We start from the raw sequence: 14,847 nt of genomic DNA on the forward strand, positions 1-14,847 counted from the left end.
CCTCTGAACCCAAGGGAACTTTTTTTAGAATTTTTGTTTTTGAATTTACAATGCAGAAGGAGGCCATTCGGCCCATCAAGTCTGCACCGGCCATTGTAAAGAGCACCCTACCTAAGCCCATACCGCCACCCTATCCCCACACCTCCACCCTATCCCCATAAGCCCATCTAACCTTTTTGGACACTAAGGGCAATTTATCATGGCCAATCCACCTAACCTGCACGTCTTTGGACTGGAGGAAACCGGAGCACCTGGAGGAAACCCCCCCCTGAAAAAGCTTCAAGGGCAAAGAAGAAAAAGGAGAAAATGTAAGAGAGTCGATGTTATGGGTTATATTTAGCATTAAGCAATTGAATGAGACTCTCTCTCTTCTAATCCAAATATTTGCAGTGCTGTGCCCTTGCTATCTGAATATATTAATAAGTATATGTTGTACAGAAATAATTACCTGCTTACCAGCTAACATTTTTCTTCTTAAATTTAGAGTACCCAATTCATTTTTCCAATTAAGGGGCAATTTAGCATGGCCAATCCACCTACCCTGCACATCTTTGGGTTGTAGGAGCGAAACCCACGCAAACACTGGGAGAATGCGCAAACTCCACACAGACAGTGACCCAGGGCTGGGATCGAACCTGGGACCTCGGCGCCGTGAGACTGCAGTGCTACCATGGTGCCACCATGCTGCCCGTTACCAGCTAACCTTGCGTAGACCCTACAAAATAATGGACTCAATTTACTGCACTTTGAGGTTCATTTTAACATCTACACTCAACTCTAAATCAAATTACATTTTCTGAGACAAAAATAGTGTTATGATGAAGAGAGAGAAAGCCAGGGAAGAATGAAAGAAAGAACAGACTTGCATTGTAAACACAACTTCACGATGTTCCAGTGCACCTGACCACCAACGAGCTACTTTTGATGGATTGTCGCTACACCAGCTGCAATGTGGGAACTGTAGCAGGCACATTGTGCAAAGTTTGATGTCACAACTTGTAATGAAATAAATCTAAGGATCATCCATTTGTAGGTGTTGGTTGGGGGTTAAATGTTGGGCAGAAGTGTTGGGAGAACTCCCCCTGGCTCTTCTTCGCTGTGGGATCTTTCACACCTAGCTGAGAGGGCAAACAGTGTTGTGGTTTACCATCCAAATGTCAGCACCTCTGACAGTGCTCAATCGGCACTGCACCAACGTGCCAGCCTGGATCATGTACCCAAGTCTCTGGAGTCACATTTCAACGCACAAACCTCTAACTTTGAGAGAAGACTGCTAACAAATGGCCAAAGCTGACACTTAAAGAGTGGTTGGAGCCAAGAAGCTTTCTTCAAAGTTCTATTAGTAACGTAGGAATGTAGGAATATGAGTCGGCCATTTAGCTCCTCGAGCCGGTTCCACCATTACGTGATCATGACTCATCTGTGACATTAATCCTTATACCCACCTTTGCCCCATATCCCTTAATACCCCTGGCCAATAAATTTTCAGACTATGTCTCCCCCCCCCCCCCCAGACATAGACTCCCCACGAGTGGAAACATTTTAAATATTTTATATTATGTTGCTCACTCATCACAGATCACTGTCCCCAGTTATGTTTTCAGCTGATTTGAGAGGGACTTGTGTCAGGGATGCTTACCAGTTCGGTCCGTTATCCTTTTCACTGTCGATCGTCGACGTTCAGAAGGTTTGTGCATGTACTGCTTCAGCGAGTTGATGGTGTGTGTCCCAACGAGAGTACTGCGCCCAAATGCTCTCCAGTCGACTACGGAGATGGAAAGTGGCGGGTGCAGATATTCATGCTCAGGTAATTCCTGCCAAAACAAGCAATGAAGTATTTCTTTTAATGCTGAATAAAAGGGACAAGCTGTTGCAGCTTTTCACCTGGCATTCATCAGGACAGATACAAGAGTGCTAAATTTCAAAGGAAACAACAATCTAATTCCACAAGGCATTTATCATGACAACATCTCAACCAACCAGAGTCAACTAGCCTTTGTTGAACTTAAACAAAAGCTTGGGGAATAACATTGTCCGCAGCAATATTTCGATCAGAGGCCTTGCGCCAACCAATCAGCATCCTTTTCTCATGCAGTACAAACTGTTCTTCCCTTAGAAATTTGGTATTCTTGTAGCTGTCCTGATGAGTGCAAGATGAAAAGCTTTGGCAGCATGTCTCTTTTTTCAACAATACTCTTTCTGTCATATTTCCTTTAATCATAATGCATAAATCTTATACCTGTGCAATACAATACCCCTGATTTTTACATGAGGGCAGGAGAAGGGGGGGGGGAGAGAGCTGGTGGTCGGGGGAAGGGTTTGAAACTCGGAATTTAACAGCAAGACCTCGCAATCGTTTTCAGATTCAGGGATTGGCCAGCTACCTGGTAGGAAAGCAGTGGCAGAAAGCACCATCCTGGACTTTTGGGAATAGTCCCCAACAAGACGGGGTATCAGGGTTGGTGGAGGAAAGGTGGGGGGGGGGGCTGCAGGGGAGGGGTGTCAGACCCCAGAAACTGGGAGGGAGAGAAAGTTCAGGTGTATGGAGGCAATGGTCATGTTGACTCCACACAGCAGCATGTAGAGTTTGTGATTGGTAGAAGGTTTGCTTCAGAAGCCATGGGGGATATACCTGCACCTCGTAGCCAATAGGAGTGCTCGGGAAAACACACTTACCCTGCTTTTAATGCCCTGCCAGATTTCTCCAATTCCTGAAAAGCCTGCCCAGCTATCGTCAAATTGAATTCAGGCTCCTAAATGCACCGCAGGTGCAGGTTTACAATTTTGTGGGTTTAAGTATTATAATGAGGTGGCCAACGCTGCCAGACCTGACACATGCCAGCCTTGCCACTATTAAATAGCAGTCGGCACGGACAAGAGTTGGGGTTGCACTTTGCACATTCCGCCCCATCCATTGCTGAGCAGTAAATATTAACTAGCTGAAGCTAGTGGTGCAGCAAAAGATGCAGGTTTGACTGCAATGCCAAACACAATGGGAAAATGAGAAGTGGAAACCCACAGCAAAAGAAAGAGGTCTGGGCAGGGCCTGATACCTTTTGCAGTCAGCTCCGAGAAATCAATGCCAAGAAATCAAGAACATGCATCGATTCTCTTCGCTTCCATTATACGAGGCCAGGAAATGAAAAAGCAGAAAAAGAAACCGGGAAATTCATCCAGAAAAGTGCCCCTGACCAATATTCCCCCCCCCCCCCCGGAACAAAGAAACTAAAGTGGCGACACACTTTACTGCTATGATTTGCCCTTTGTTCAAACCATCATGGATGGCACCATGGCTAAAGAGACAGGGCCCAACATTTTTGAGTTCCTGCTCCACCCTTGGAGGTGTGACAGGGGAGGACTTCCATCTGCCATTGTTCCCTAAATCACAGGGACTAAATAGTAACGGCAGGTGGCCCATACCCCTGGAAACAGGACGGATGTGCCGACCATAACTGACCATCGGAGACTCAGAGTAGTATGTTGTCACTCTGATGAAGGCGCCGTGGGCCCTTAAATGGGCTGAAGAGGAAACGTTGCATTTTTAAACTGGCTCCCAGATTCGATTACCAATGTCACTTGGGATGGAAACGCATTGAGGAGTGCAGAAGAGGTTTACAAGAATGGTTCCGGGAATGAGAAACTTCAGTTACGAGGATAGATTGGAAAGGTTGGGGCTTGGGGTTTCTCCTCGGAGAGAAGAAGGCTAAGGGGAGATCCGATGGAGATTTTCAAAATCAGTAGGGGGCTGGGTGGGACAGAGTAGATAGGGAGAAACTAGTCCCGCCCGTCAAAGGATCGAGAACGAGAGGGCACAGATTTCAAGAGATTTGCCGAAGAACGCAAATGTGATGTGAGAAAAATATTTTTCACACAGCGAGCGGTTTGGGTCTGGAGTGTGGTGGGGGCAGGTTTAATTGAGGCGTTCAAGAGGGCATTTGATGATTATTATTATTTATTTATTTTTAAAATAAATTTAGAGTACCCAATTCATTTTTTCCAATTAACATAGAACATAGAACATAGAAAAATACAGCACAGAACAGGCCCTTCGGCCCATGATGTTGTGCCGAACCTTTGTCCTAGATTAATCATAGATTATCATTGAATTTACAGTGCAGAGGGAGGCCATTCGGCCCTTTGAGTCTGCACCGGCTCTTGGAAAGAGCACCATACCCAAACTCAACACCTCCACCCAACACCAAGGGCAATTTGGACATTAAGGGCAATTTATCATTGGCCAATTCACCTAACCCGCACATCTTTGGACTGTGGGAGGAAACCGGAGCACCCGGAGGATACCCACGCAGACACGGGGAGGACGTGCAGACTCCGCACAGACAATGACCCAAGCCGGAATCGAACTTGGGACCACGGAGCTGTGAAGCAATCGCGCTATCCACAATGCTACCGTGCTGCCCTTAAGAACAAATAAATCTACACTATATCATTTTACCGTCATCCATGTGCCTATCCAATAGCTGCTTGAAGGTCCCTAATGTTTCCGACTCAACTACTTCCACAGGCAGTGCATTCCATGCCCCCACTACTCTCTGGGTAAAGAACCTACCTCTGATATCCCTCCTATATCTTCCACCTTTCACCTTAAATTTATGTCCCCTTGTAATGGTGTGTTCCACCCGGGGAAAAAGTCTCTGACTGTCTACTCTATCTATTCCCCTGATCATCTTATAAACCTCTATCAAGTCGCCCCTCATCCTTCTCCGCTCTAATGAGAAAAGGCCTAGCACCCTCAACCTTTCCTCGTAAGACCTACTCTCCATTCCAGGCAACATCCTGGTAAATCTTCTTTGCCCCTTTTCCAGAGCTTCCACATCCTTCCTAAAATGAGGCGACCAGAACTGTACACAGTACTCCAAATGTGGCCTTACCAAAGTTTTGTACAGCTGCATCATCACCTCACGGCTCTTAAATTCAATCCCTCTGTTAATGAACGCGAGCACACCATAGGCCTTCTTCACAGCTCTATCCACTTGAGTGGCAACTTTCAAAGATGTATGAACATAGACCCCAAGATCTCTCTGCTCCTCCACATTGCCAAGAACTCTACCGTTAACCCTGTATTCCGCATTCATATTTGTCCTTCCAAAATGGACAACCTCACACTTTTCAGGGTTAAACTCCATCTGCCACTTCTCAGCCCAGCTCTGCATCCTATCTATGTCTCTTTGCAGCCGACAACAGCCCTCCTTACTATCCACAACTCCACCAATCTTCGTATCGTCTGCAAATTTACTGACCCACCCTTCAACTCCCTCATCCAAGTCATTAATGAAAATCACAAACAGCAGAGGACCCAGAACTGATCCCTGCGGTACGCCACTGGTAACTGGGATCCAGGCTGAATATTTGCCATCCACCACCACTCTCTGACTTCTATCGGTTAGCCAGTTCGTTATCCAACTGGCCAAATTTCCCACTATCCCATGCCTCCTTACTTTCTGCATAAGCCTACCATGGGGAACTTTATCAAATGCCTTACTAAAATCCATGTACACTACATCCACTGCTTTACCTTCATCCACATGCTTGGTCACCTCCTCAAAGAATTCAATAAGACTTGTAAGGCAAGACCTACCCCTCACAAATCCGTGCTGACTATCCCTAATCAAGCAGTGTCTTTCCAGATGCTCAGAAATCCTATCCTTCAGTACCCTTTCCATTACTTTGCCTACCACCGAAGTAAGACTAACTGGCCCGTAATTCCCAGGGTTATCCCTAGTTCCTTTTTTGAACAGGGGCACGACATTCGCCACTCTCCAATCCCCTGGTACCACCCCTGTTGACAGTGAGGACGAAAAGATCATTGCCAACGGCTCTGCAATTTCATCTCTTGCTTCCCATAGAATCCTTGGATATATCCCGTCAGGCCCGGGGGACTTGTCTATCCTCAAGTTTTTCAAAATGCCCAACACATCTTCCTTCCTGACAAGTATTTCCTCGAGCTTACCAATCTGTTTCACACTGTCCTCTCCAACAATATCGCCCCTCTCATTTGTAAATACAGAAGAAAAATACTCATTCAAGGCCTCTCCTATCTCTTCAGACTCAATACACAATCTCCCGCTACTGTCCTTGATCGGACCTACCCTCGCTCTAGTCATTCTCATATTTCTCACATATGTGTAAAAGGCCTTGGGGTTTTCCTTGATCCTACCCGCCAAAGATTGTTCATGCCCTCTCTTAGCTCTCCTAATCCCTTTCTTCAGTTCCCTCCTGGCTATCTTGTATCCCTCCAATGCCCTGTCTGAACCTTGTTTCCTCAGCCTTACATAAGTCACCTTTTTCCTCTTAACAAGACATTCAACCTCTCTTGTCAACCATGGTTCCCTCACTCAACCATCTCTTCCCTGCCTGACAGGGACATACATATCAAGGACACGTAGCACCTGTTCCTTGAACAAGTTCCACATTTCACTTGTGTCCTTCCCTGCCAGCCTATGTTCCCAACTTATGCACTTCAATTCTTGTCTGACAACATCGTATTTACCCTTCCCCCAATTGTAAACCTTGCCCTGTTGCACGTACCTATCCCTCTCCATTACTAAAGTGAAAGTCACAGAATTGTGGTCACTATCTCCAAAATGCTCCCCCACTAACAAATCTATCACTTGCCCTGGTTCATTACCCAGTACTAAATCCAATATTGCCCCTCCTCTGGTCGGACAATCTACATACTGTGTTAGAAAAGCTTCCTGGACACACTGCACAAACACCACCCCATCCAAACTATTTGATCTAAAGAGTTTCCACTCAATATTTGGGAAGTTAAAGTCGCCCATGACTACTACCCTATGACTTCTGCACCTTTCCAAAATCTGTTCCTCCACATCTCTGTTACTATTGGGGGGCCTATAGAAAACTCCTAACAAGGTGACTGCTCCTTTCCTATTTCTGACGTCAACCCATACTACCTCAATAGGGTGATACTCCTCGAACTGCCTTTCTGCAGCTGTTATACTATCTCTAATTAATAATGCCACCCCCCCCACCTCTTTTACCACCCTCCCTAATCTTATTGAAACATCTATAACCAGGGACCTCCAGCAACCATTTCTGCCCCTCTTCTATCCAAGTTTCCGTGATGGCCACCACATCGTAGTCCCAAGTACCGATCCATGCCTTAAGTTCACCCACCTTATTCCTGATGCTTCTTGCGTTGAAGTATACACACTTCAACCCATCTCCGTGCCTGCAAATACTCTCCTTTGTCAGTGTTCCCTTCCCCACTGCCTCATTACATGCTTTGGCGTCCTGAATATCGGCTACCTTAGTTGCTGGACTACAAATCCGGTTCCCATTCCCCTGCCAAATTAGTTTAAACCCTCCCGAAGAGTACTAGCAAACCTCCCTCCCAGGATATTGATGCCCCTCTGGTTCAGATGCAACCCGTCCTGCTTGTACAGGTCCCACCTTCCCCAGAATGCGCTCCAATTATCCAAATACCTGAAGCCCTCCCTCCTACACCATTCCTGCAGCCACGTGTTCAACTGCACTCTCTCCCTATTCCTAGCCTCGCTATCACGTGGCACCGGCAACAAACCAGAGATGACAACTCTGTCTGTCCTGGCTTTCAACTTCCAGCCTAACTCCCTAAACTTGTTTATTACCTCCACACCCCTTTTCCTACCTATGTCGTTGGTACCAATGTGCACCACGACTTCTGGCTGCTCACCCTCCCCCTTAAGGATCCTGAAGACACAATCCGAGACATCCCTGGCCCTGGCACCCGGGAGGCAACATACCTTCCGGGAGTCTCGCTCGCGACCACAGAATCTCCTATCTATTCCCCTAACCATTGAATCTCCTACAACTATTGCTTTTCTATTCTCCCCCCTTCCCTTCTGAGCCCCAGAGCCAGACTCCGTGCCAGAGACCTGACCGCTAGGGCCTTCCCCCGGTAGGTCATCCCCCCCAACAGCATCCAAAACGGTATACTTGTTTTGAAAGGGAACGGCCACGAGGGATCCCTGCACTGTCTGCCTGTTTGTTTTTTTCCCCCTGACTGTAACCCAGCTATTCTTGTCCTGTACCTTGGGTGTGGTTACCTCCCTGTAACTCTTCTCAATCACCCCCTCTGCCTCCCGGATGATCCGAAGTTCATCCAGCTTCAGCTCCAGTTCCCTAACACGGTCTTTGAGGAGCTGAAGTTGGGTGCACTTTCCGCAGGTATAGTCAGCGGGGACACCGGTGGTATCCCTCACCACGCACATCCTACAGGAGGAGCATGTAACTGGCCTAGCCTGCATCCCCTCTTACCTTACAGAATATAGCTGCCGTGTGGACTAACTAGATCTCTGCCCTCCGACCCTGCTCCCAGTCAGCTACACTTCCTGTAAACTCCTGGCTCTCTTCGCACTCTTTGCGGAAATGTCGGAAACAAAATGAAAGGAGCACCTTACTCCCTCCTCACCTAACTCCCTCGGTCACCAAACTCTCACTATCGCACTCAAAAAGCACCAAATTCAGCACTCCCTCGGTCACCAAACTCTCACTATCGCACTCAAAAAGCACCAAATTCAGCACTCCCTCGGTCACCAAACTCTCACTATCGCACTCAAAAAGCACCAAATTCAGCACTCCCTCGGTCACCAAACTCTCACTATCGCACTCAAAAAGCACCAAATTCAGCACTCAGTGCAAACAAAGTCTGCACTGTAGGTGGATCACTTTTATACTGTGAATCTAGCCTCTGAAAACTGGCCTAATCCAATTAACTAATTAACAAGCTCCAGCTGCAAGTGCCTAGAAGTAGAAGCCTGTTTAAAGCTGATTGAAAATTCACCTTCTTCTAAACCAAACAGCAACTTTTAAGTTAATTAACTAAATAAAAGAAAGACTAAACTTTAGATAAAAATGAAGCCTTATACTCCCTCGGTCACCAAACTCTCACTATCGCACTCAAAAAGCACCAAATTCAGCACTCAGTGCAAACCAAGGGGCAATTTAGCGTGTCCAATCCACCTAGCTTGCACATTTTTGGGTTGTGGGGGCGAAATCCACGGAGAATGTGCAAACTCCACACGGACAGTGACCCAGAGCCGGGATCGAACCTGGGACCTCGGCGCCGTGAGGCCGCAGTGCTAACCCACTGTGCCACCGTGCTGCCCCATTTGATGATTATTTAAGTAGAAACAATGTGCGGGGAAAAGGGAGGGGAATGGCACTAAGTCATGATGCTTGTTTGGAGAGCCGGTGCAGACACGCTGGGCCGTAGCAATCCTGTGATTCTTTAAGCCCAGTATGGAACCTGCTTCCCAGGGCCTCAGGAACGAATAATGGACAGAGTTTGGGGGATATCCCTGCAAAGCCCCCATTGTTGGCAGCAAACCCTTGGTGGTGCATTTAATAATTGTCTACTTACTACAGTGAAACAGTCTTCTTGAACTGTAAAGTTTGGATTTTTCTTGTAACTCTGGATGACTGAAGATTTGACGCCCCTCCCTGCATACTCAATAAAAACCTGTGGTCGATCCACGGTGAGGAGCTGTACGCGTTTCAGCTCGCGGAGACCCCAAAAAAACACCTGCAGGAAATTGCATTTCAAATTAAACTGAAGTCAACTTTTGACATTTAAAACATTCAAACGCATGTGGAAAATGGCGAGCACCTCAAGCTGTGTCCCCAAAGAACTCAAGCATGTGCTGGATTTTGTAAGGCAGTCACCATATCATTAAGAGGGCTGTGCCTGGGTTGTTGTAGCATCAAGAGAGCAGTGCGGGTTTCTGAGTACCCCGGCCAATATTGGTTTCCTGAATCACATTACCAGAGATACAGATTATCTGATCGTGCACCTCGCTGTTTGTGGGAACTCGCTGGCTGCTAACTGGCTGCTATAATTGAAGGCGACAACACTTCAAAAGTCACACACTAGCTGTGAAGCACCCTGGATGACTTGAGGTCAGGAATGGCACTACGCAAATGTGAGTCCTTCCTTTCTTGCACCATTTAACCTTGCCTGTCTTCCATTCTGTCATTGGCCTTCTTCACTGCTCTTCATCCCCCTTGCCCATGCCTTTGTATTTGCCTAAAACCTATTACATCGCTAACATTTCCCAGTTCTGATAAAAGGTCATTGACCTGAAACGTCGGGTTGGATTTTACGCTCCCTCATTGCGGGGGTTTGGAGACAGGGTGGGCACATAAAATCCAGTGGGTCCCGTGTCTGCCACCTACCAGCCTGCCCCTGACCCTTCTGCACAGGATGGGGGGAAGCTGTTGGGTGGCCCAACTATCCTTTTTAAAAAATATATATATTTTATTCAAGTTTTTTAGCCAAATATAACAATACGTAGTGTTTCTTTTACACAACAATAAAGCAATATAAATAACCGTGGCCAGTTTTAAACAAATAAATAAGTAACATATAAACAAAAACAAAGAACAAAACTAAATGGCAACTGCCTTGTCCAAAATAAATACTCTCCAAAAATACAATCCAACAATCCAATATACAATTACGTATACCAAATACCTATACATATACAATAACATCCCTGAGAGTCCGTCCAATCCCCCCCCCCACCCTTCCCCCCCCACCCCTCCCCCCTGGGTTGCTGCTGTTATCTAGTTATTTTCCATTCCCTCTATCTTTCTGTGAGGTAGTCGACGAACGGTTGCCACCGCCTGGTGAACCCCTGAGCCGAACCCCTTAACAGGTATGTTGCCTCCCAGGTGCAAGGGTACGTGATGTCTCGGATCGTGTTTTCCGGGTCCTTAGGGGGAGGGGGAGCAGCCCCAAGTCGTGGTCCACATTGGCACTAACGACATAGGTAGGAAAGGGGACAAGGATGTCAGGCAGGCTTTCAGGGAGCTAGGATGGAAGCTCAGAACTAGAACAAACAGAGTTGTTATCTCTGGGTTGTTGCCCGTGCCACGTGATAGTGAGATGAGGAATAGGGAGAGAGAGCAATTAAACACGTGGCTACAGGGATGGTGCAGGCGGGAGGGATTCAGATTTCTGGATAATTGGGGCTCTTTCTGGGGAAGGTGGGACCTCTACAGACAGGATGGTCTACATCTGAACCTGAGGGGCACAAATATCCTGGGGGGGAGATTTGTTAGTGCTCTTTGGGGGGGTTTAAACTAATGCAGCAGGGGCATGGGAACCTGGATTGTTGTTTTAGGGTAAGGGAGAATGAGAGTATAGAGGTCAGGAGCACAGATTTGACGTCGCAGGAGGGGGCCAGTGTTCAGGTAGGTGGTTTGAAGTGTGTCTACTTCAATGCCAGGAGTATACGAAATAAGGTAGGGGAACTGGCAGCATGGGTTGGTACCTGGGACTTCGATGTTGTGGCCATTTCAGAGACATGGATAGAGCAGGGACAGGAATGGATGTTGCAGGTTCCGGGGTTTAGGTGTTTTAGTAAGCTCAGAGAAGGAGGCAAAAGAGGGGGAGGTGTGGCGCTGCTAGTCAAGAGCAGTATTACGGTGACGGAGAGGATGCTAGATGGGGACTCATCTTCCGAGGTAGTATGGGCTGAGGTTAGAAACATGAAAGGAGAGGTCACACTGTTGGGAGTCTTCTATAGGCCTCCAAATAGTTCTAGGGATGTAGAGGAAAGGATGGCGAGGATGATCCTGGATAAGAGCGAAAGTAACAGGGTAGTTATTATGGGAGACTTTAGCTTTCCAAATATTGACTGGAAAAGATATAGTTCGAGTACATTAGATGGGTCTTTTTTTGTACAGTGTGTGCAGGAGGGTTTCCTGACACAATATGTTGACAGGCCAACAAGAGGCGAGGCCACGTTGGATTTGGTTTTGGGTAATGAACCAGGCCAGGTATTGGATTTGGAGGTAGGAGAGCACTTTGGGGACAGTGACCACAATTCGGTGATGTTTACGTTAATGATGGAAAGGCATAAGTATACACCGCAGGGCAAGAGTTATAGCTGGGGGAAGGGCAATTATGATGCCATTAGACGTGACTTGGGGGGGATAAGGTGGAGAAGTAGGCTGCAAGTGTTGGGCACACTGGATAAGTGGAGCTTGTTCAAGGATCAGCTACTGCGTGTTCTTGATAAGTATGTACCGGTCAGGCAGGGAGGAAGGCGTCGAGCGAGGGAACCGTGGTTTACCAAAGAAGTGGAATCTCTTGTTAAGAGGAAGAAGGAGGCCTATGTGAAGATGAGGTGTGAAGTTTCAGTTGGGGCGGTGGATAGTTACAAGGTAGCGAGGAAGGATCTAAAGAGAGAGCTAAGACGAGCAAGGAGGGGACATGAGAAGTATTTGGCAGGTAGGATCAAGGAAAACCCAAAAGCTTTCTATAGGTATGTCAGGAATAAGCGAATGACTAGGGAAAGAGTAGGACCAGTCAAGGACAGGGATGGGAAGTTATGTGTGGAGTCTGAAGAGATAGGCGAGATACTAAATGAATATTTTTCGTCAGTATTCACTCAGGAAAAAGATAATGTTGTGGAGGAGAATGCTGAGACCCAGGCTAATAGAATAGATGGCATTGAGGTACGTAGGGAAGAGGTGTTGGCAATTCTGGACAGGCTGAAAATAGATAAGTCCCCGGGTCCTGATGGGATTTATCCTAGGATTCTCTGGGAGGCCAGGGAAGAGATTGCGGGACCTTTGGCTTTGATTTTTATGTCATCATTGGCTACAGGAATAGTGCCAGAGGACTGGAGGATAGCAAATGTGGTCCCTTTGTTCAAAAAGGGGAGCAGAGACAACCCCGGCAACTATAGACCGGTGAGCCTCACATCTGTAGTGGGTAAAGTCTTGGAGGGGATTATAAGAGACAAGATTTATAATCATCTAGATAGGAATAATATGATCAGGGATAGTCAGCATGGCATGACCAGAACATGTGGGTGTGATTCGCTGGGCCTCTCGAGCATCTCGCACACCTATCCTCTAACCCAAAAAATTTACTAAGCCGTGCTCCAGTCATATGCGCCCTGTGTAGCACCTTAAATTGTATCAGGCTTAGCCTGGCACACGAGGACGATGAGTTTACCCTACGTAGGGCATCAGCCCACAGCCCCTCCTCAATCTCCTGCCCCAGTTCTTCCCATTTCCCTTTCAGCTCATCTACCATGATCTCCCCCTCGTCCCTCATCTCCCTGTATATGTCCGCCACCTTACCGTCCCCCACCCATGTCTCTGAGATCACTCTATCCTGCACTTCCTGCGTCGGGAGCTGCGGGAATTCCCTCACCTGTTGCCTCGCAAAAGCCCCCAATTGCATATACCTGAATGCATTCCCTTGGGGCAACCCATTTTTCTCCGTCAGCGCTCCCAGACTCGCAAACGTCCCATCTACAAATAGATCTCTTAATTGAACTACCCCAGCTCTTTGCCATGCTCCAAATCCCCCATCCATTCTCCCCGGAACGAACCTATGATTGTTTCTTATCGGGGACCGCACCGAAGCTCCCGTCCCTCCCCTATGCCGTCTCCACTGCCCCCAAATTTTCAATGTAGCCACCACCACCTGGCTTGTGGTGTATTTCTTTGGTGAGAACGGCAATAGCGCCGTCACCATTGCTTGCAGGCTAGTCCCCCTGCAGGACGCCCTCTCCAATCTCTTCCACGCCGCTCCCTCCCCTTCTCCCATCGACTTACACACCATTGAAACATTGGCCGCCCAGTAGTACTCACTTAGGCTCGGTAGTGCCAGCGCCCCCCTGTCCCTACTACGCTGCAAGAATCCCCGCCTCACACTCGGGGTCTTCCCAGCCCACACAAAACTCATAATGCTCTTCTCAATTCTTTTGAAAAAAGCCTTCGTGATCACCACCGGGAGGCACTGGAACACAAAAAGGAATCTCGGGAGGACCACCATTTTAACCGCCTGCACCCTACCTGCCAATGACAGGGACACCATGTCCCATCTCTTGAAATCCTCCTCCATTAAATTAAGCCTGTGTAATGTACCCCAATTCTTGGCTATCTGGATCCCCAGGTACTGGAAGTCCCTTGTTACCTTCCTCAACGGTAAATCCTCTATCTCTCTGCTCTGCTCCCCCGGATGCACCACAAATAACTCACTTTTCCCCATGTTCAGTTTATACCCTGAAAAATCCCCAAACTCCCCAAGTATCCGCATTATCTCTGGCATCCCCTCCACCGGGTCCGCCACATATAGCAACAAATCATCCGCATACAGAGATACCCGGTGTTCTTCTCCCCCCCTAAGTACTCCCCTCCACTTCCTGGAACCCCTCAGTGCCATGGCCAGGGTTCAATCGCCAATGCAAACAATAACGGGGACAGAGGACATCCCTGCCTCGTCCCTCTATGGAGCCAAAAATAGTCAGACCCCCGTCCATTCGTGACCACACTCGCCATCGGAGCCCTATACAGCAACTGTACCCACCTGATATACCCATTCCCAAAGTCAAATCTCCTCAACACCTCCCACAAATAATCCCACTCCACTCTATCAAATGCTTTCTCGGCATCCATCGCCACCACTATCTCCGCTTCCCCCTCTGGTGGGGGCATCATCATTACCCCTAGCAGCCTCTGTATATTTGTATTTAGCTGTCTCCCCTTCACAAACCCAGTTTGGTCCTCATGGACCACCTCCGGGACACAATCCTCTATCCTCATTGCCATTACCTTGGCCAGAATCTTAGCATCCACATTCAGGAGGGAAATGGGCCTGTATGACCCGCATTGCAGCGGGTCTTTTTCCTTCTTTAGGAGGAGCGATATCGTTGCCTCTGACATAGTCGGGGGCAGCTGCCCCCTTTCCCTCGCCTCATTAAAGGTTCTCATCAGTAGCGGGGCCAGCAAGTCCAAATATTTCTTATAGAATTCAACTGGGAATCCATCTGGTCCCAGGGCCTTCCCCGCCTGCATGCTTCCAAT

General features: G+C 47.7%; 1 protein-coding gene and 1 long non-coding RNA gene across 2 annotated transcripts in view; one reads left to right on the forward strand and one right to left on the reverse strand.

Moving 5' to 3' along the window:
* Positions 1-1,013, forward strand: part of LOC140385189 (uncharacterized) — a 46,943-nt gene extending 45,930 nt beyond the window's left edge. The window contains exon 3 of the long non-coding RNA XR_011933308.1: positions 485-1,013. This is a non-coding gene — a long non-coding RNA (uncharacterized lncRNA). The remainder of the gene's footprint in view (positions 1-484) is intronic.
* fer1l6 (fer-1 like family member 6) overlaps positions 1-14,847 on the reverse strand; it is a 203,395-nt gene that overhangs the window by 67,207 nt on the left and 121,341 nt on the right. The window contains exons 24-25 of the mRNA XM_072467070.1: positions 9,383-9,544; positions 1,640-1,814 (exon numbers count right to left, since the gene is read on the reverse strand). Coding sequence (XP_072323171.1) covers positions 1,640-1,814; positions 9,383-9,544 — 337 coding nt within the window. The remainder of the gene's footprint in view (positions 1-1,639; positions 1,815-9,382; positions 9,545-14,847) is intronic.

Source organism: Scyliorhinus torazame, chromosome 11, assembly GCF_047496885.1.
Source record: "Scyliorhinus torazame isolate Kashiwa2021f chromosome 11, sScyTor2.1, whole genome shotgun sequence".
Lineage (NCBI taxonomy): Eukaryota > Metazoa > Chordata > Chondrichthyes > Carcharhiniformes > Scyliorhinidae > Scyliorhinus > Scyliorhinus torazame.